This window comes from Vulpes vulpes, chromosome 7 (assembly GCF_048418805.1).
Source record: "Vulpes vulpes isolate BD-2025 chromosome 7, VulVul3, whole genome shotgun sequence".
In the NCBI taxonomy this organism is placed as follows: domain Eukaryota; kingdom Metazoa; phylum Chordata; class Mammalia; order Carnivora; family Canidae; genus Vulpes; species Vulpes vulpes.
Window position 1 is genome coordinate 100,481,542 of NC_132786.1, and position 23,231 is coordinate 100,504,772.

At 34.7% G+C, this 23,231-nt stretch overlaps 1 protein-coding gene across 1 annotated transcript in view; it reads left to right on the forward strand.

Moving 5' to 3' along the window:
- Nucleotides 1-23,231, forward strand: part of SP4 (Sp4 transcription factor) — a 77,805-nt gene that overhangs the window by 34,169 nt on the left and 20,405 nt on the right. Inside the window, exons 4-5 of the mRNA XM_025993158.2 lie at nucleotides 10,553-10,781; nucleotides 18,593-18,792. Of these exons, the coding sequence (XP_025848943.1) occupies nucleotides 10,553-10,781; nucleotides 18,593-18,792 (429 nt within the window). The remainder of the gene's footprint in view (nucleotides 1-10,552; nucleotides 10,782-18,592; nucleotides 18,793-23,231) is intronic.

Consider the following 23,231-nt stretch of genomic DNA (forward strand, 5'->3'; position numbering starts at 1 on the left):
CCGATGTGGGATTCGATCCCGGGTCTCCAGGATCGCGCCCTGGGCCAAAGGCAGGCGCCAAACCGCTGCCCACCCAGGGATCCCCCCATATACTTTTCATTGCCCACATCTGCTCTTCATGAATAATGGCAACTTCTCTAGGCCTTCAAATGAGTAGAAAAAAGTTTAAGTACCACCTACTATGCCTCATGACTAGAGTTGCCTTTCCTTTCTAGTTTGAGGATCAAAAAGAGCAATGTTTTCAAGAATTGGAATTGAAAAAAAAAAAAAAGAATTGGAATTGATAGTCAGGTTTTGCCTATGTATACTTGAGATACTTATTCTAGAACAGCCACTGTGTCTTAGACATTCTTGAATTTCTGATCCTTAATTTAAGAAATATTTGGCCTGTAAACCAAGTTTGACTTAGTCATTTTTAATAAAAGATAATGAAAACCCTACATCTTAAATTTATGCATATTTTCGGTCAAAGCAACTTTCCTGTTTAATCTGAGTAAAGGTCATATTAGCACATAGATTTAATCATGTCTATAATGTAATGTAGAGGATATGATAGATCCTCTTCAGGTCTTATTTAAAAATGAATAGAACTTCCATACTCTGTTCAATTCAGAACAATTGGCAGTGTTGTATCTATAATTTAATTGTGAATTTGAACCCATTAATTTCCTACTTAAAACCATTTATTACTATATTGCCTCCAGAGCCCAAACAATATCCCGGATTCCTACGGAGGATGTTATAGTCTATAGAAGAGGAGTAGAGGGCATCGGATTTAGACTGACCTAGGTTCACACTTTGGCTTTGCTATGTAATAGCGAAGTTTATATAACTCCTCAGAACCTTAGGAGAGAACATTAGATGACAAAGTATAAGTGTAAACTATTTGAGTACAGTTCTGGCCATTTTGTAAATTGAGTAAACATAAGTATTATATGGCATCTATTGTTTGAATGATAACCTTAATAAGAATCCACTTCTCACGCACCCCCAAAAGTCACTGTTTCAAGAAATTAAATAAGGTCCTTCCTCATCTGTCCTTCCAACTCTCTTTTTAGCTCCTCACTTCTGGAACTTTAATCTCTGGCAGTATGTGGAATTATACTTTTAAATGTGCTCTTCCCATGGCCTTCCTACTTGACTTTACTCTTACCAGTCATTGGTTTTTTTTCTCTTCATGGAGCCTTTATGTTTCTTCTGAACAGTGAATTCCTTTCTTCTGTACTACTTATTTTATGCTTTTTATTGTACATATTATAATTACTTGTCTCCGCTACAGGTGAGAATTTCAGGTTAGATCTTATTCATTTTTATTTACCCAGCAGTGTTAAGCACATAGCAGGTACTCAGGAAATGTTTGTTGAATGAGTAAATCTCACTTGTACCCTAGGGTCCCGTTTAAAGATCTAAGACTTACACAAATTTGAATGGCTGTTATTAAGTAAGTTATTTGTACTTAATAAATCATGCAATTTCAAATGTATTGAAGTTAGCATTCTTTGAGTATTTATCATATTGGGGATATTGTGTTAATGTGTTCCATACATTGTTATATCAGTTAATTCCCACCCCTCCATGTGTTCCATGATGTGCAAATAGTCTCAGAAGTCATTGGCTCATATGGTTCATCTTCGTTTAAAGAATGTAGAGAACAACAAGTTATTTCTTAATATTTTCAAGTTATAGTTCTTCTGTAGAACACACTTGGTAAAAAAAAAAAAGAACACACTTGTTATAGCTCTTAAATAAAGAAGTATTTTGCAGTTAATGGGCTTAATTTCCAAGCTTAGTGTATTATTCTTTGTATTGCCACTGTGCTATGGAATCTATCCAAGTTATTATCTGTCAAAGCTGTCAAAGCCCATTCCCAAATTTATATTACTCTCTTTGCAAGGGCTTTAATTCAGAGTCATGTGATTTCTGTTTTTTATGAAGACTCATGTAGTTTTTTAATAGTTTTTATGAGTATCATACAAATATATTCTAATTTTCATAATTTCAGTTTTTGTTATAGTTTATAATGATATGAACATATGAGAGCCATGAACGGTAGTTATTTGGGAGCTCAGTTTAGTCAGAGTTTTTTTTTAGCCTCAGTTCTATTGCTATTTTAGGCCAGATATTCAATTTGGATGTTTGTCCTATATATTGTAAGGTGTTTAGCAGCATCCCTGGCCTCTCCTTGCTAAATACCAGTAATGATCCCTCAAATTGTGACTACCCAAAATATTTCCAGACATTGCCAAATACTCCCGGAAGACAAAATTACCTCTAGTTGAGAATCACTAGTTTGAGGAAATTTAGAACCAACAAAAGTAGATTTTTTTTCTCCAGTTATCCATACTCCCTCACCCCCATTCCTTTTTAGAATAGTTTTATTGAGGTATGATTTGTATACAGTACAGCCAGTTGAAGATTACATTCAGTGGTTTTTAGTATGTTTACAGAGTTGTGCAACCATCACCACAATCTAATTTTAAAGATATTTTCATAACCTCATAAAGAAACCCCAGGCATATTAGCATTCACTTCCCATTTCTCCTCCTTGTCCTCCAGCCTGAGACATACCTGGTTATCTTTTTATGTTTAGGAATATACATTCTCCTTGTCTGTTTTAAGTCAGTGTAAAGCAAACCAACTTCTATTTCATAGTATATTTATTGAAAATCATTTGAAATGTACAGAGACATATTCTTTCCTATGTCTAAGAGGCCCTTAGTTCTGTTTAGGGAGATGTCAAGTTTAATCTTTAGAGGAAATAAACCTAAATAGGCTGAGTTAAGACTCATTTTAGTATTATTCAGAAGAATGAGAAGTCCCCCTGGCCCTCCATGACAGGTTTTATGTTATAGAAATAAACAGTTTTGTTTTTCCTGTTCAGTTCTAGGAGATAAACGTTATTCCTAGTCTATGTATAAAAAATACAACTATGAAACACATATACCTAAAATTAGCATCATGAACCTGTTGCTTTACAAAGTAGATGATTTTCAGTGAATTGGTAGTTGGGTTAATTTTTTAAAAGATAAATAGTTCCCTTTGTTTTTCAGATTTGTGGGTCTATTTTACCTACACAGTAATGTTACCTAGTACTCACTATGTAAGAAAAAAACATGTAAAACATTGTTTTCCACACAAGAAGCAAGGGCCAGTTGGATTACCTTGACTCTGTTTTCTTATCAATAATATGGTAATATTAATGACTGTCCTATTTGCCTCAAAGGTTTGGTATGAAATGCTGAAAGAATCAAATCAGTAATAGTTGAAGGAAGTGGACACGAAGATTGTACCTTCATTTTTTGTTATTTATCCTTTCCCCTCATGTTCCATTATGTTTAAATGTTAATTTTTTAAAATGTCATTTATAGCCGACTTCATGGGAATCAACCAGGCCATATTTCCTTTGGCTTTAATGTGTGTGGTTGCAACTTCTATAAAATATTTTCAACAAATAAGACATAAGACAAAGGTCCTTAATAAATAGAACCACACAGAAAGACTTGAGTCCTAGTAGATAAATGGCAATGGTGTGAATGCGTAAGAGGATTCAAATGGCCTCTAAACATTTCAACTCCATTAGGAATTTTTAAAAATGCAAATAAAAGTAATAATGAAATGCTATATTGGATTTATGAATTGCCAACTTTTTTCCTTTTAAAATTGATCTTTAATATGTTAGTAATACATGGAAACACTTTCCTTGTTTATTTATTTATTTTTACTTTCCTTGTTTAAAACAAAATGCAACTGATATAAGTAAAGCTAAAAAGGCTCCTGCTGATTACATTCCATTCTTCAAATCCTCTTTTAGAAGTAAGCACTCTTTTTTTTTTTTTTTTAAAGATTTTTATTTATTTATTCATGAGAGACACACAGAGAGGGAGCAAAGCAGAGACACAGGCAGAGGGAGAAGCAGGCTCCATGCAAGGAGTTCGATATGGGATTTGATCCTGGGACTCCAGGATCATGCCCTGGGCCGCAGGCAGGCGCTAAACCACTGAGCCACCCAGGGATCCTAGAAGTAAGCACTCTTAATCAATTTGTTACATGTCCTTTCAGACCTTTTCCAGTTTGTTTATTATATGTGAATATCATTGTAGGAGATACCTAATATTTGAATGTAAACATCAGGAACTTTGTTTTAGAGGTCTGTCATGTTTTTTAGAGGTCTTAGGTTTGTATGTAGATTTCTCACTTTCTTTTTAACTACTACACAACATTGCTATTGTCTGTATTCTGCAATTCATAGCTATTTAGGTAGTTGCTGATTTTTTACTATTTTAAACACTGATAAAATGTATTTCATCTTCACAGTCTGGCAAAAGTAAAGTTAAGCAAAACAGGATTGCTGGGGAGCGAGGGGCAAAACTGTTACAGAGCAGTGAGGGTAGATAGGACACATTGAGAAGGTGGTATTAGAATAAGGATTTGAAAGAAGTGAGAAAATTGAACATACATGTGCTGTGCTGAGAAAGGACCATTCTAGGCAGAAAGAGTTTAAGAGCCGTAAATTGGGATTATGCCTACGATGATCAAGGGATGGTAAAGAAGTTAGCATGGTTGAATTTGAGTGAACTAGAGGATGAGATTGAAGAGGTGATGGGTGGCCAGTTTATATATAGGACCTTGTAGGTGATTATAAGGCCTTTGGCATTTACTTTGAATATAGTAGGATGCCACTGTAGCAGTTTAGAGAGAAGCGACACTTTCTGTGAACTCTGTTGCAGTGGTGGCAGTTAACTATGTAGTAATCAAGCAGGAGAAAGGCTTGGACTAAGGTGCAAATAATGGAGGTGGTAGAGAAATGCTCAGATCCTGAATCTGTTTTGAAGGAGTACTCAGCAGGATAGGGAATAAAGTATGAGAGAAAGGAATCAAGAATAAGGATTACTTCACAGGTTTTGATCTAGGTAAAGGTAGAGTTACATAGATGAAGTTGTATCTTTGTCTTAAGAAATATAAAATTCTAATAATGGTCAAATTTATCAATATTTTTCTTTGTTTTGGAATCTTAAGAAAACCCTTTAGTTTTGCATTCTCTTCTAATATTTTTTGTTTGTAATTTTGTTATAATTTTGATTTTACATTTAGTTGGGTTTTTTTAAAAATACCTGTTTGCATTTTACTTTTGTAAATAGTGTAAGATTAAGATCTGAAATTCCTCACCCCACCCCCAACTCCAAAGCATATCAAGCCAAAACAAATCATTTTCTTCTTTTCCCTCTAATTTTAGATGTCATTTTTATTATATATTTAAATTTCATGTAGATGTGCATCTATTTTAGATCCTGTATTCTGGTTTTTCTGAGCCATTGTTACATTGTTTTTAATTACTTAAGATTTGTAATACATTTTTATTCTACTGTTTACCTTTTTAGAATTGTCTTTGCTGATTTTTCACATCTTGAATCAGCTAGTAGATTTTTGTGGAAAATTTGTTGTTATGATTGTGTTTACTTTATATGGGTTGATTTTAGAGAAATTAACACATTTATAATAAGGACGTATATTTCTTTTCATATCTTTATGTCCTTCATGTCTTCTTCCTCAGGACTTGCACATTTCTTTTTTTTTTTTACATTTACTTAAATTCAATTAACATGTAGTGTATTATTAGTTCCAGAGGTAGAGGTCAGTGATTCATTAGTTGTATATAACACCCAGTGCTCATTACATCCCGTGCTTTCCTTAATGCACATCACCCAGTTAGCCCATCTCTCTACCCCACCCTCCAGCAACCCTTAATTTGTTTCCTGTGATTAAGGGTCTTTTACTTTTGTCTCCCACTCTGATTTTGTCTTGTTTTATTTTTCCCCTCCCTTCTCCTATGCTCCTGTTTTTTTCTTAAATTCTACATATGAGTGAAATCATGTGGTAATTGTCCTTCTCTGATTGACTTACTTTGCTTAGCATAATACGGCTGGTTCCATCCATGTTGCAAATGGCAAGATTTCATTTTTTTGACAGCTGAGTAATACTCCCATTTTGTGTGTGTGTGTGTGTGTGTGTGTGTTATATATATACACACACACACCACATCTTCTTTATCCATTCATCTGTTAATGAACACCTGGGCTTTTCCCATAGTTTGACTGTTACGGACATTACTGCTGTAAAGATTGGGGTGCAGGTGCCCCTTAGATCATTATGTTTGTATCTTTGGGGTAAATACCTAGTAGTGCAATTGCTGGGTCATTGGATAGCTCTATTTTTAACTTCTTGAAGGAACCTCTGTACTGTTTTCCAGAGTGGCTGTACCAGCTTGCAATCCCACCAGCAGTGTAAGAGGGTTCCCCTTTCTCCACATGAGACTTGCAGATTTCTAATTTTTTTTAAAGATTTATTTATTTATTCATGAGAGACAGAGAGAAAGAGAGAGAGGCAGAGACACAGGCAGAGGGAGAAGCAGGCTTCTCACAGGGAGCCAGATATGGGACTTGATCCCAGATCCCAGGATCACACCCTGAGCCGAAGGCAGACACTCAACTGCTGAGCCACCCAGGTGTCCCTGCACATTTCTAATTAGATTGATTCTTGGGTATTCATGGTTATTGTTGCTGTTGTAAATGTAATATTCTTTCTTTTATTTCTTTGAATTAGTTATTGCTGATCTAGAAAAAAGCTGTTAATTTTTATGTTGATCTTGTCTATAAATGTCTTAGTTCTAATAATTTGTTGATATTCTCAAATTTCTTTTCTCATATAGAAGTATTACTTCTTTATCTTATTGCACTGACTTATACCTTCATGATACATAGAATATCAAAGGAGTAGGGGATCACTTCTGTTAGAAACCACAGTGAGATACCAGTTTTTTTGTCTTAATTTTTTTTTAAATCTTACTGAATTTCTCTTGTGCATGAAATGCAAAAGTACTCATGTATACTTCTAGTGGAAGTATAAGTGAATGCAGCTCTTGTGCAAGAGACATGTCCAAAAGATCTCACAGACAGTGTTTCTAGGAATCAGACTGGTTATCCCACACTCTTAAACCAGCTCCTTTTCACTGCCCAAACTGAAAACCTGAAGCCATTCTTAACTCTCTTCCATTTCCTTTATCCTCCACAATAGCAGCTATCATTTTATATTTACTGGATGTCTTATATCTGTTATTTTACCTACTCTTTACACCCCCCTGCACTAAGTACTGCTGTCCCAATTTTAAGTTAAGAAAACTAAAGTTCTGGGGACGCCTGGGTGGCTCACTCAGTTGGGCATATGCCTTCGGCTCAGGTTGTCCCGGGTCCTGGGATCAATTCTTGAGTTGTACATAAAATACCCAAAGTCACAAAACAGCTAAGTGGCAGAGCTGGTACTTGAATTCAGGTCTAGCTAACTCCAAAAGCTATTTGCTTTCTGTTGTATGTATTACTTATATTGATCACTAGGCCTCCATCTCTTGGAAGTAATAAGAACAAATATTTTGTTCAGGTTGTTCATATTTATGTTGCTTATGGATTACTTGTAGTGTTTCAAAAGAACGTTAATGTATAATACTAGGGTAGTGGTTTTGTAAGTCATAGTATATGTGTATAATGGAATATTAAACAATCATTATACTATTTTAAAAGAATTTGTAATATTTTTGAAGCACTTCTATTGTTAAATAAGTAAAAAGGAACAGGACACAATAGAGTTTTTTTTTTTTTAATCTTTCTGGTAACAGAAAGATAAGATGACTTCAAGAGCTATTATGCTTTTATGCACTCTTTAATTTGGCTATCATATGGATGTAATTAATGGGTAAAGGAAAAGTAGCCTCAAAGTTGATGTTTTAAAGTTTTAGTGTAGCTAATAAGGAGAGTGGTACTTAGTATTTGCCAAAACAAAAACATTTAGTAGGAGCAGGTTTTGAAGATGAATTAATTTTTAAACATGCCTTTATTAAGCTTATGTTATGGAGTGGCTGCTGTGTGTTGAGTAGTGTTCCACATCCTGGAGACCGCAGTGAACATGACAGGCAAGATCCCTGTTCTCAAGGGACTTAACATTCAAAAGTGAGGCAAAGACAGAAAAAAGTTAAAAAGGACAAGATAATTTAATCCCAGTAAGACAAAACTTGGTGATGATACAGAAATACACTAAAGGGTACCATTTTAGATGATGTGATCAGGAATGGTATTTGTAAAGAGGAGAGTTTTAAATTTAGATAGGAATATTACTGTCACCTTAGGGGGCTAAGTGGTTGAGTAGCTGCTTTCCGCTCAGGTCATGATCCCAGGGTCCTGGGATTGAGTCTCACATCAGGTTCCCTGCAGAGAGCCTGCTTCTCCCTCTGCATATGTCTCTACCTCTCTCTGTGTCTCTCATGAATAAATACAATCTTTAAAAAAAAGAATTGAATATTACTATGGAGTCAGCTGTGCAAAGATTTGAGTGCCAAGACATTGCCACCCAGACTGGAGAGGATGTGCAGAGGCCCAAAGAAGGGAACGAGTGTGATATGTCTGAGGGCTAAAAAAAAAAAAAAAAAAAAAAGGCCGGTGTGTCAGGAGTAGAGTGAACAGAGGAGAGATTGATAATACATGATGAGGTCTGAGGGGGTAGGGTTAAACTTGAGCAGGGCCTGGAAGCCTTGGTAAGGAATTTAGTGGCTTATACTTGACTGGTAGCAGTGGAAAAGAAAGAAAAATAATACTGAGCTATGTCGAACTGTCTAGGACAGCTAGGTAAAGAAGTCAAGAGAGTTGTCAGGCTTAAATATATAAATTCAAATATGATTGGCTTGATATTTTTCATGGAAATAACTTGCCAAGTTGTTTAGGCATTGACAAATGTTCATAATGTGAAGAGTTTAAAAGTCTATTTAGGAAGTAGTCAAGGGATCTGAGAATGATCAGCCAGTGATTGGGAATTCCTAGTACTTTAACGTAATGAAGGACCTCTTAAATACCATTGCAGATTGAAAGGAAAGACCTAGTGTTGTATGAACAACAGCTGGAAAAATTAAGCATTCAGAAGATACATAAAGGCATAAGAAATATACTTTGCCTATGCATATTGTTTTACAGTTTACAAAGTCTTTACCCTTTAGGAAATCTACTTGATCTTGATAAAGAACTCTCTGAAGTAGATAGAGGAAAGGAATTTTAGGGAGGTCAGAATTATTAAGAGATGAGGAAACTTGAGGATATTTAAGTGCATGGACATTGAATGGCACATGAATTAACTACATCTGACTTTACTTGCATTGCTTTGCCTATCATAGCATGTTTATTCAAAGGTGATCAGAAATTTAAATTTTAGCAGAAAAAACTAAAATATGTGTCCTTATTAAAACAATACAAAAGACATGCTTTTCATTTGTATTATAGTTACTGTGTTTTGAATACACAGAGGAGAATGAGATTGACGTTGGCTGAGAGAATCAGAGGCTTAGTTTTGTTTGGAAAATGTGTACTCTTTCCTCACTCGCTAATTTTTATTATTTTCTTGGTAGCTCTGTGTGTTTAAAGTACTATATATGCAGCTTTGAAATAAGCCCTTTTATTTTACACCCAATACTCACCTGTTTATTTCTGCTACCATATTTTATTCTTGTGTTGCCACCCAACTCAGGGGAGACTCATAGCAATAATAGCTAACAAATAGTGAACAATTCTGTGACAGGCACTGTGGTAAGGGGTAAATTAACTTGTTTAATTCTTACATCAATTCTTGGTGGTAGGAGCATTCCTTTATAAATTGGTGTTTTCTGCTATTCCAAACCTGTTGTGGAGAAAGTACTGTGTTGAAAGAAAGGATCATTATAAGGTATATTCATATGCACTTCAGGATCAATTTAAACCATAGATAAAGTAGATGGTTTTTTTGGGTCATATTATATATTATTTATCATAGTTTTCTCTAAGTGAAGAAACCAAGTTGGTATATGTGTAACCTGAAAAGTGAAGTAAGTCTAAGCTACGTAACATGAGTGAATAAAGTAGTAATTGCCTAAACGTCTGTTTTATGATTATAGTGATAGTATGTAATTATCATGGTTTTACTTTTTAAAAAACTATTTAACTCAGTATAATTAAAAAAAATTCCTCAATAAAGAGATGTTTGCTTAATTTTGAAGTATGGACGAATGAGAAATATCTATAAAACTTAATCATTTGTTTAGTTTTCATTCCTGTATTTTCTAGAGTGAATGAGATCTATTGCTTACTGTGGAAATGGATATAGCATCTTTCATCTGAGGGTCTCAGTGCTTTTCAAATAATGTCTCATGAATCCTCACAGCACTTTGGTGAGGTAGGTAGGTGGCAAGTATTATTATCTTCATTTTACAGATGGAGAAATTAAAGCCACCACAGGGTTAAATGATTTATGTGTAGTCCCACCAACCTGATATAGAGGCAGCCTGAGCTACTTATATGAGAATACTGTATTTTAGGAGGATTTGCATAGTAAAAATCATTAAATCATTGTCCCTTTGCTATTTTATTTGACACAGATTAACTATCAGAACAAATATGGTAGCTTTAAAATGTCCATATGGAATTTTTTTAATCCTTTCTTTAGAAATAGAAAATATAATACTCTTTCCCCCCTCCCCAATTTTTAGGTCAGCAGCAAGGACAAGATGGAGTAAAGGTCCAACAAGCCACGATAGCTCCTGTAACTGTAGCAGTTGGAGGAATTGCTAACGCAACGATAGGTGCTGTTAGTCCTGACCAACTCACACAAGTGCATTTGCAGCAAGGCCAGCAAGCTTCTGATCAAGAGGTACAACCTGGCAAGAGGCTTCGAAGAGTTGCCTGTTCCTGTCCTAATTGTAGGGAAGGAGAAGGAAGGTAAATGCTCTGTTACCAACTTTATCTCTCTGGATGGCATAAAATAGTTAAAACCAAGTCATTGGTTGATACTTTGATCACTAGAATGTCACTAGCTTTGTAACACAGAAGTGGAGATACAATATTGTTATGACAGGGATTAAATTGAGCTAGTCGAAGAATGGAGTTTTAGTGGTTTACTAACATATAGTTTATACTTTTTAAAAAAATGGTTTCCATGTTTCATTTATTATGTAAAAACTTTAATTTTATTGATGCAAAATTCACATACCATACAATTCACTCATTGTACTTTTCCTTGGTTTTTAGTATATTCACATAGTTGTGCATCTGTCATCACAATTTTAGAACGTTTTCATCACCTCCAAAAGAAACACCTATATTTTTTAGTCATCACCCTTTTCTCCTCCAGTCCTCCCAGCTCTAGGCAACCATTGAACACATTTCTGTCATTATGCATTTGCCATTCTGGACATGCATATAAATGGACTCGTGCAATTATGTGATTTTTTTTGCACCTGGTTTCATTTATGTAACGTAATGTTTTTAAGGTTTATCCATGTTATAGCATGTATTAGGTATTGGTACTTCATTCTTTTAAATGAATAAATATCATTCCATTATATGGATACACAGTATTTTACTTATCCATTTATTTATCAGTTGGTGGATACTTGGAATTTTTCCACCTTTTGGCTACTATGCTGCTTATAAACATTTTTGTACAGATTTTGGTGTGGACATAGGTTTTCATTTCTATTGAATGTATACCTAGGAATGGAATTAACGATCCATATAGTAACTTTAACCATTTAAGGAACTGTTTATTTTCCATAGCTATACCATTTTACATTACCACCAGTAGTGTATGAGAAAGTTCCACTTGTTGCCAACACTTGTTATAATTTGGCTTTCTGTTTATAGCTTTTTTAATGTGTGTGAAGTGTATGTCAGTATGGTTTTAATTTGCATTTTCCTGATGACTTCATTAGTGAAGTGTGTTTTCATGTGCTTATTGACCATTCGTATATCTTTTTTGGACAAATGTCTATGGAGATCTTTTGCCCATTTATCTTAAAAAAAAAAAAAAAAAAAAAAAGAGGCGCCTGGGTAGTTTATTTGGTTTAGCAGGCAACTCTTAATTTCTGTTCAGGTCATGATCTCAAGAGTCCTGGGAATGAGCCCCATGTAGAGCTCCACACTCAGCGAGGGAGTCTGCTTGAAGATTTCTCTCCCTCTGCTCCTCTGCCTGCTTGCTATCTCTAAAATGAGTGAATGAATTATTTTTTTTTAAAGATTTTATTTATTCATTCGTGAGACACACAGAGAGGCAGAGACGCAGGCAGAGAGAGAAGCAGGTTCCACGCAGGGAGCCTGATGTAAGACTTGATCCCAGGACTTCAGGATGATCATGCCCTGGGCCAAAGGCAGATGCTCAACTGCTGAGCCACCCAGGTGTCTTTTTTTTTTCTTCTTTTTTTTAAGATCTTTTGCCCATTTTAAATTAGTTTTTAAAGTTAAATTGTAATAGCTCTTTATATATTCTGGATAAAAGTTCCTTATCAGATACACAATTTGCTAATATTTTCTCCAATTCTGAGAGTTATCTTTTTACTTTCTTGATAATGACAGAGACACTTGCAATTCTTTGTGAATTTTAGAATTAGCTTGTCAGTTTCTACAAAGAAGACAGGTGGGATTCTGATGGGGGTGTACGGAATCTTTAGATCAGCTTAGGAAATATTGACAACAGTATTGTGTTCTGATCCTTATTCATGGTATGTGTTTTTTCTGTTTATTTAGAGATCTGATTTCTTTTGACACTGTTTTATAGTTTTCAGAGTATAAGGTTTACACTTTTGTTAATTTGTTCCTAAGTATTTTATTCTTTTTGATCCTCTTGTAAATGGAACCTTTTTTTTATTATCGTTCATTGCAAGTGCATAGAAATACAGTTAACTTTTGTTTATTGATCTTGTATCCTGCAGCCTTACTGAACTCTTTTTTTGTTTTTTAATGGATTCATTAGGGTTTTTATATATGTAAGATCATGTCAGATAGAGATAGTTTTACTTCATCCTCTCCACTCTGGATGACTTTTATCTCTATTTAACCTAATTGTTCTGTCCAGAACCTATAGTGTAACATTGAATAGAAGTGGCAAAAGTGGACAAATCCTTGTTTTGTTTCTGATCTTAGGGAAAAATGCCCAATCTTCCACCATTAAGTATGATATTAGCTCTGAGCTTTTCACATATGCCCTTAAATAAGAAAGCTCCCTTCTATTCTTCCTTCATTGTGTTTTTGTCATGAAAGGGTGTTGGATTGTTTCAAATGGTTTTCTCCATCTGTTGAGGTGATCACATAGTTTCTGTTCTTTATCAGTATGATGTGTTATATTAATTACTTGTCAGATGTTAAAGTACTTTTGCATTTGTGGAATAAATCTGACTTAGTCGTGGCATATAATTCTTTATGTTGCTATATTCTATTTGCTAATATTTTGTTAAGGATTTTTGCATCTCTGTTCATGAGAGAGAACTGTTCAGTTTTCTTACGTCTGTTTGCTTTTGGTAAGGGTAATTTGGCCTCATAGGATGAGGTGGGAAGTGTTCCCTCCAGTTTTATTTTTTGAAAAAGTTTGTGAAGAACTGATAATAATTCTTTAAATGTTTTGTGGAATTCACCAGTGACTATCTAGTGCCTGGACTTTTTCTTCTGGAATATTTTTAACTACTAACTCAGTCTCTTTACTGTTAAGGTTTTTTTTCTGATTGTTCTTGAGTCAGTTTTGATACTTCGTATCTTTTGAGGAATTTATCCACCTCATCTAAGTTATTTAAGTAATTGGTATACAATTATTCTTGGTATACTTTTATAATTTTTTTTATTTCTGTAAGGTTGGTAATGAGTCTTCTTTCATTTCAGAGTCTAGTAATTTTTTTCTTCTCTTTTTTTCTTGGTCAGTCTACCTAAAGGCTTGTTCAATTTTGTTGACCTTCTCAAAAATCAAGTCACATCAGCTTTTGGTTTCATTGATTTTTCTCTGTTGTTTCTGTATTCGCTATTTCATTAGTTCCTGCTCTGTTCTTTATTATTTCCTTCCTTCTGTTTGCTTTATTTTAGATTTAATTTGCTTTTTCCATTGTCTTAAGATGGAAGGTTAGGTTATTGATTTAAGATCTTTATTAATGTAAGCATTTAGAGCTAAAAATTTCTCTGTAGGTATTGCTTACTTCTATGTATCCCTTAAATTTTGGTATGTTGTATCTTCATTCTTCTCGAAGTATTTCCTGCTTTCTGTTTGGATTTCTTTTTTGACCCACTGGTTATTTATGTAAGAGTGTATTGTTTAATTTCTAGGTATCTGTGAGTTTTACACTTTCCTCTATAATTGATTTCTAGTCTCATGTCTTTGTTTTTCATTGAGGTTTGTTTCATGGCCTAGTGTGTGGCTTATCTTGGAGAACATTTTATGTGCATTTAAGAAGAATGTATATTTTGCTACCGTTTGGTGGAGTATTTTGTGGTTGTCTGTTAGGTCAAGTTTATCATGTCTTTTTTCCTTGTTGCTTTTTTTTGCCTAATTGATTGGCTTTAATCTCCCTGTATCTTTCTGTCTTTGAATGTCAACTATGTCACCTGTAGACAGCATGTAGTTGGATATTGGGGTTTTTTGTTTGTTGTATTTTTCTTGAGATTGGTTTATTAGAAAGAGAGTAGAGGGAGGAGCAGAGGGAGATAATCTTCAAGCAGACTCCCTGCATCCCTGCTAAGTACAGGGCTTGATGCTGTTTCAGTCCCATGACCCATGAGATCATGACCTTAGCCAAAACCAAGAGTCAGCTGGATGTTTGGCTGACTGAGCCATTCAGATGCCCCTCTTGGTTTGTTTGTTTGTTTGTTTGTTTTTAATCTAATCTGACAAAATCTGTCTTTTGATTGGATTGTATGATCCATTTACATTTGATATTGATATAGTTGAATTTGTGTGTTTCATTTTGTTTTTTGTGTCTCATGTCTTTTTGTTTCTTCTTCCTTTACTGCTCTCTTTTGCATTAAGCAAATACAGCACTTTAATTTGTAAAGTAGCATTTTAATTTTGTTAATGATTTTTTCACTGTATTATTTTGAGTTACTTCTTTAGTAACTGTTCTTGGCCTTACCATATATATCTTATCATAATCAGCTTAAAGTTTATTAACTTAATTCCAGTGAAATGTTATTTTTATAGGTCTGTTTCCTTTTGTTTCCCTTTGTGATATTGTTATTGCATATTATATAAATTGTTATAATACATATTATGTCTGCAAGTGTTACAGATCCAACAGTACATTGTTATAAATTATTGCTTTACATAATGTTGTGATTTAAAGAAATTGAGAGACCAGAGGGATTTCAGGGTCACCAAGAATAATTTGGAGGTTGCCAGGGCCTCGTTTTAAAGTGTTTTCACACCTGATGTTTGAGGTGGGGTGGGGGGAGTTGAGAGAAGATGAGCAAGTATATATAACTTTTGCTATGTTAATTTTATCCTAGTTCTCTGTATTTATTCCTCATATTTGAGTTCCTTTCTGGCATCATTTTCTTATCCCACTACAACTTTGCTCCCACTTCCCTGCTTTGTGCTCTTACTGCAAATGTGTTAAATAGATTACATTTCTATAATATTATGGGCTTGACAATACATTTTACACTTACTGTTTTATAAAATTATTTTTTAAATCATGTAAGACAAGAAATATGCACTTACATTGTCCTCTATAATTACATAATTATCCTCGCTAGTGCTCTTTTGTTTCTTTGTGTGCATTTGAATTACTTTCTGGGTTCAGTTGATGCAACCTGAAGAACTTCTTTAGTTTCTTGCAAAGCAGGTCTGCTCAAAACAAATTCTCTGTATTTGTTTATCTAGGAATATCTGTATTTCACCTTTATTTTTGAAAGGCAGTTTTGCTGGATAGAGTCGTGTTGTTTCAGTTTTTTTCTCTTGAGTACTTTGCACATGTTTTCATTCTGTCTTTTGACCTCCATTGTTCTGCTGAGAAGTAGTTCTTTTACCGCAGTTCCCTTGTAAGTGACAAGTTATTTTTCCTTTGCAGCTTTCAAGACTTTGGGTTTTAGGATTTTCAGTATATGAGGTGTTTGTGGATCTGTGAAGTTATACTGCTTGCAATATTGTATGTATAGATCCATCTTTTTCAATAAGTTAATATTTTTTCCACTGCCTTTTCTCCTCCCCTTTTCTCTCATCTCTCTGCTTTCCTCACTCAGACTTTGGTGTCCCACATTTCTCAGGCACCTTCTTCATTTTCCTTTGTTCTTGTTCTTGTCTGTTTTTGGATTGCATAATCTCTATTGATCTATCTTGAATTTTGCTATTTCTTTCTTCTCTTGATTCCCCTAGTGAATTTTTCATTTCACTTGTACTTCTTGTCTCCACAATTGCCTATTGTTTTTTTTTTAATCACTTGTAACTCTTCACCGATATTTTCTGTTTGATGTGACATTGTTATTATACTTTGCTTCTTTAATCATGGTGTCCTTTAGTTCTTTAAACATATTTATTAACGGCTACTTTGAAGTCTTGTTAATCTCTTTGCTCTCACAGTTTCACTTGCTTGTTTTCTTTTTGTTTGTTTGTTTGTTTTTGAGTGTATGGGTTATACTCCCCTATTTTATTTTTGGCATGTTTCATATTTTTTGTTGGAAACTGGATGGTTTAATGTATTGTAGCAACACTTAGTACTGCCCCCCTGCCTTTCCGCACTCCTGACTTATTGTTTGCTTGCTTATGTAGTGACTGACTGGGTTATTTTGGTGAACTCCAGAATGAAGCATGTTGCTCCTCAGTGGTTGTAGAATTGGGTATGCTTAGTGACCCTGGATGACAGTGGTTTGTGCAGGGATCTTTGTCCTGTCCCTGACCACACCCAGCTGTTAAACTCTCCTAATTGTCAGCTGATTGTTTCATTGTTTGCAAAATGCCCTGTAACCTGTATTACAGACTGATCTAATCAGATTCTTTTTTTTTTTTAATTAATTTTTATTGGTGTTCATTTACCAACATACAGAAAAACACCCAGTGCTCATCCCGTCAAGTGTCCACCTCAGTGCCCGTCACCCATTCCCCTCCAACACCCGCCCTCCTTAATCAGATTCTTCCTAAGGACTAGATCCACTGGTCTGTGTTTGAGATTTATTCTGACTTTGGAGAGCTACTCCAGTTGCCTCTTTCCTCGGGTCTTTCTGACAACCTAGTTAGCCTATAGTTTTGCCTGTTTATCCAGTATATCTGGTCTGTGTTTGAGATTTATTCTGACTTTGGAGAGCTACTCCAGTTGCCTCTTTCCTCGGGTCTTTCTGACAACCTAGTTAGCCTATAGTTTTGCCTGTTTCTCCAGTATATCTGTTAGTCTCCTCCCAATTGTGTTTTGCAGTAGACTCCACTGTTTTTAAGAGTGCTCTTAGGCTCAAAATTTTTCAAACTGTGTTTGCAAATGAATTTGATTCCTTTGGGAAGAGATTTGGAGTTCTCTTTTATGCTGTGCTTCCTCACTGGCCAAGATCTCTTTGTCATGGCTCTTGAACTTGGGTTTGGGATACTGGTACATTCTTTGAGGAGCATCCTTGTTCTAGGAGCTGAGTTTTGGTGGCAGGGGAGCAGCAGTAGCCTCAGGTTTTCTTGGCTTGCTTCTGCTGGCTTAGAAGTTCTGATGTATGCCCGGCAAATGAGCTGAGTCAAGGATGATCTGTCCTGCAGTATTCTCATCGTGCCCTATCCAAGGTAGAGCTGGAGTCTCTGAGTTGGATTTGGATAGAAGAGAGTTCCCTACCTGTCAGCCATACTTGCCTGGAACTTAGCCTCAGCAACAGATAAGTGGGGGTAGAATGAAAAATGCTGACATCTTCCCTGTTCCTGGGGAGATATCCCTCCAATTGGGAGGTGAGAAAAGGGAACCCTTTCCTTGGCTGTATCGGTCTAGAGTGTTTCTATGTCAAGGGAAGTGACGAGGCAGAGGGATAGAGGGTTGGGTTTTAGTTCAAATACCATAGACTTTCACTATTTTTACACTTATTTTATTGAGTATCTATTTATTTATGTGCTGTGTTCTCATAGAACCGTTTCCAGAGACTGTAGATGGTATTTGTTTTTTTGTTTTATAATTTTCACTGGGGAGTGGACCCATGGAGCTCTTCATGCTGTCTTGCTGGAAGTGAAACTCTGAACCTTACTCTTTTAAATAGGGATTATCGGGATCCCTGGGTGGCGCAGCGGTTTGGCGCCTGCCTTTGGCCCAGGGCGCGATCCTGGAGACCCGGGATCGAATCCCACATCGGGCTCCCGGTGCATGGAGCCTGCTTCTCCCTCTGCCTGTGTCTCTGCCTCTCTCTCTCTCTCTGTGACTATCATAAATAAATAAATAAAAATTAAAAAAAAAAAAATTTAAATAGGGATTATCATTCTTTGGCTCTTTAGAGAAGAATTTCAAGCGTCTTGAAAAGCTTAGAGACTTTTTTTTTTCCCAAGGGAAGAGAGCCTATTAGGGAAGGAACATGAAGTCCATGGTATAACATGAATTTTATGAGATAAACATGTTTTCATATTAGTTTTGAGTTTAGTACATAACTCTTTTTTTAATTGAAAATTTTCTGATTCTTAACTACAGTTGTGGCATCATGAGTTTTAAAACCAATTTAGAAATGCATCCTTTAAGAACCTTGATCCTCATCCCCCCCCCCCTTTTTTTTTCATAATTATAAGCTTGGTGTTTGGGATGTAATTAATGTTTGGCTTTTGTTTTTGTTAGAGGCAGTAATGAACCAGGAAAAAAGAAACAGCATATCTGTCATATTGAAGGATGTGGAAAAGTTTATGGCAAAACATCTCACCTCCGAGCACATCTTCGCTGGCATACTGGAGAAAGACCTTTTGTATGCAACTGGATGTTTTGTGGCAAAAGATTCACAAGGAGTGATGAGCTTCAGAGACATAGAAGAACTCATACAGGTTAGTTGGCTTATTTTAGGGCTTGTACATTTTACTAATTTTTTAGTGTTCAGTTGAAAATTGTAGGATAGTTTAGCTATGAAATTGGAAATATGCAAATTAAAGACAATTCACTTTAGTGATTTTATGAGATGTTTAAGATAAAAAATTTTTACCTCATTTCCGAGATATGTTTTATTCTACTTTTTGTAAGGTTTATCAGCATAAGTACGTAACATGAAATATATTCATTCCATTTGATTATTTTGTATTAGCTTGTTGAATTCATGTATATTAGTTTTTGCAGTATTTAAATAGGTGAAGAGAGTATAATTATGATGTTATTGGTGACCTTTGTTAGTTTTTGGGGTTTTTTACAATTTAGAAAAAAGACTAAAGTGTAAGGAATAATGTAACAAATATATGCTTCTCATTTAGAGTTTACAGCTGTTAATATATTTGTTATTTTTTAAGACAAATTATATAAATTTGACATCATCTTTGTCCTTTCAAAGACAATAGCTACCATGAATTTACACTGTAAGTTGTTGGTACAGCTTTAATACTCTCATATATACTGTTCATGGATGTATATGTAAAATATTGGTTTTACATGTTTAGAAATTTTACATAAATGATATAATACCATAATTCAGTTATCATTGTTTTAAGATGTATCGAGTATATATGTGTACATATAAGTATATGTATATATGTTTGTAGTACTTTAACTGCTACTTACTTAGTATTCTGTTAATATGACTCTGCCATACTGTATTAATCCATTCCTTTCTACTGCTTAAATCATCATTAGATTTTTTGCTGTCACAAACTTTGTTACTATGAAAATACAGTGAACATGTATGTGAAGTAGAATTATTGGACCATGGAAAATTCTAAAGAGTTGCTGTTACCATCTCTGCTTCACTAGCAGTAACTGAGAGTTTCCATTTTGCCATATGTTCACCAATATGCAGTAGTGTTAGCTTTTGAAAATTGTCGGTGTGGGGCACCCAGTTGGCTCAGTCAGTAGAGCATGTAACTAGATCTCAGGGTGATGAGTTCAAGCCCCACTTTGGGTGTGGAGCCTACTTTAAAAAATAGATAAATACTCTTACTGCTTAAAAGAAAAAACATTTTTGTAAATCTAAAATGGTTTCTCATTTTTTTAAGTAGTCGTTTTCCTGGCTATCCATGAGATTAAGCGTCTTTTTATGTTTATTGGTTATTTATATTTCTTTTTCTGTTAATTATTTCCTTCCTCAGTTTTCTTTTGGGTTGTTTTCCTTTTTCTTACTGATTTATATGTTAAAATTTCTTCCTATATTGCTAGTCTTTATCTTTTTGCTATTTTTTGTCACATGGATATTTTACATTTTTATTTAGTCAGATATGTTTTTTTCTTTTGTCCTTTGCTTTACTTATTTTTAATGAAATACTCTCCTATCCTAAGATCATAAAATTGTTTTTGTTAAGATTTTATTTATTTGAGAGCGAGAGAGAGCGAGCGCAAGTATATGGGAGAGAGCACAAGCAGGGTGTTGAGGGAGGCAGAGGGAGAGGGAGAAGCAGACTCCTTGCTGAGCAGGGAGCCTGACACAGAGCTCAATCCTAAAATCCTGAGATTATGACCTGACCAAAGGTAGATGCTTAACTTAGTGAGCCACCTAGGCACTCCTCAAGATCATAAAATTTTTTAAAAACATTTTCTTCTAATGCTTTAAAGTGGTTTTTTTGTGTGTGGGTTTTGTCCCTTTTTCTAAGTTTTACATAGAACCACTACCCTCTCTACTTAGAATATGTCTGATACACATTTGAGTTTCAGTATTTAATTGTTGAATAAATTAATAGTTGGGATAATCTTTCAAATTAGACTTTACCCCTGAACTTATACCAAGGTACATGGGGGAGAGAAGAGGAAATAGAATTGACGTGTATTGATCAGCTACCATACATCACATGTTTCAAATAAATTATCTCCTTTGATTCTAACAGTAACACTGTGAGATATTAGCTCCATTTTACAGATTAGATTACAGATTAGAAAATAGTCTCAGAGAACAAAAAATAGTTGTTAAATTTATTAAAAGTTTAGTTTGATATGTACATAAATTAGTAGGCAGATGAGTCTTAGTATACTGGCTGAATCCCTTAGTTAGCATAATGCTAAAACTAAGAATTTTAGTTAAACATTTTTTTAAAAGGTTCCCATATGGTATTGCATTGGAGCTTCTAATAATGCCACCTCACCATTGATACTGGCATACATACATACATAGTGTGATTAATCCCATAACTGTTGATGTCTGTTTTTAAAAAATGCTCTGCTGTTTATATCAGTATGATAGGATACAGTATTTCTGCTCTGGATTAGCAGTGGGGCAAGTTAGGGAAGCCAAGAAAAATTGCCACTTTCTTTGATTTGGAACCTCACATTGTGATTTTATCATTTTATTTGAGAAATATGAGTCTCTCAAGCCTCTCTTATCACATATCCACAACCCAAGAGATATATAAAAACAAACTGATCTAAGGGTTTATATACTAATATACTTCAAAACCAAATTATTAATGGTTTGGAGGCATATTTTCTTTTTACAAAAAAAGATTCACATCATTATAATCTACTAGCCTGAATAATTCAGAATTTAATGTATTTTAAGCTTACTTTCAGTGTTCCAGACCTTTTGAATACATTATACACAAAATTTTGCAATTAAACGTTACATTGAAAACTGTTAAGCTTAAATCAGTATGCTGCTGTTACTTTTAGTGACCGATTATAGTAACTTCTAAGTATTAAAGTTTTTGAAGAGAATATGAAACAATATCTTTTGAAATGAATAAGTATTGATTAAGCATTTAATATGTTAAGTTGAAAGCCTTGGCCATTCATTTTAAGAACGATGTTTTATTTAAAGGCCAACCACTACACTAAGTAGAAACTCAGTACCTTAATATGAATGAATATATGAGTTACTTTTATTGATTACTGAAAATAGTGTGGTTTTTTTTTTTTTTTTTTTTTTTTGCTTTTGCTTTTTGGAAAAGAATTTTTTTTAGTTTCCAAATGAACGCATAATCATAGGGGCACCTGGCTAGCTCAGTCAGTAGAGCACACAACTCTTAATCTTAGGGTTGTGAGTTTAAGCCTCACGTTGAGCTTACTTCAAAAAATAAATAAAATCTACCAAAACAATTAAATCATAAAGTGGTTACAATGCTAAGGGGATTGCTTTTTAAAATTAGTTTATTTTAAATTTTAGTTGACATATGTTAGTTTTAGGTGTACAACACAGTGATTTGACATTCTGTATACATTATGAAATGCTCACCACAATAAGTAGTTGCATCTGTCACTGTACAAAGTTATGACTGTATTCTTTGTGCTGTACTTTACATCCCTGTGACATACTCATTTTATAACCATAAGTTTGTGCCTTTTAATTCCCTTCACCTATTTTGCCCATCTCTCCACCCCACTTCCTTCTGGCAACAACCAGTTTGTTCTCTGGATTTATGAGTCACTTTTTGTTTTGTGTTAGTTTGTTGTTTTGTTCTTTAGATTCCACATTTAAGTGAAATCCTATGGTATTTGTCTTCGGTGTAACTTCACTTAGCATAATGCCTCCTATCATCCATCTTTTGCAAGAAGGCAAGATTTCATTCTTTTTTTAATGGCTTAGTAATACTCCACTGTCAGTATATGCCACATCTTCTCTATCCATTTATCTGTCAGAGGATACTGGGGTTGCTTCCAGATCTTGGCTATTGTAAATAACACTGCAGTAAACATAGGGATACATAGGGCTTTTCAAATTAGTGCTCCTTTCTTTTCAGAAGAGGAATTACTGAATTATATGGAATTTTTATTCTAATTTGTTAAGGAATTTCCATATTATATTCCATAGTGGCTTCCACAGTACATTCCTGCCAATAGTACATGCAGATTCCTTTTTCTACATCCTCACCAATTATTTTTTGTTTTTTTTTTTGATACCAGTCATTCTGACAGTTGTGAGGTGATAGTTCATTGGGGTTCTGATTTGCATTTCCTTGATAATTAGGGATGTTGAGCATCTTTTCATGTATCTATTGGTCACTTGTACATCATCTTTGGGAAAATGTCTATTCCAGTCTTCTGCCCATTTTAAATCAGATTTTTTTTTTTTTGGTGTTGTCTGAATTCTTTATATATTTTGGATATTAATCCCTTATTCGATATATCGTTTACAAATATTTTGGGGGGGGGGCAGCCCGAGTGGCTCAGCGGTTTAGCACTGCCTTCAGCCCAGGGCGTGATCCTGGAGACGCAGGATCGAGTCCCATGTCAGGCTCTCTGCATGGAGCCTGCTTCTCCCTCTGCCTGTGTCTCTGCCTTTCTCTCTCTCTCTCTCTCTGTTTCTCATGAATAAATAAATAAAATCTTAAAAAAACAAACAAACAAATATTTAAGGGGA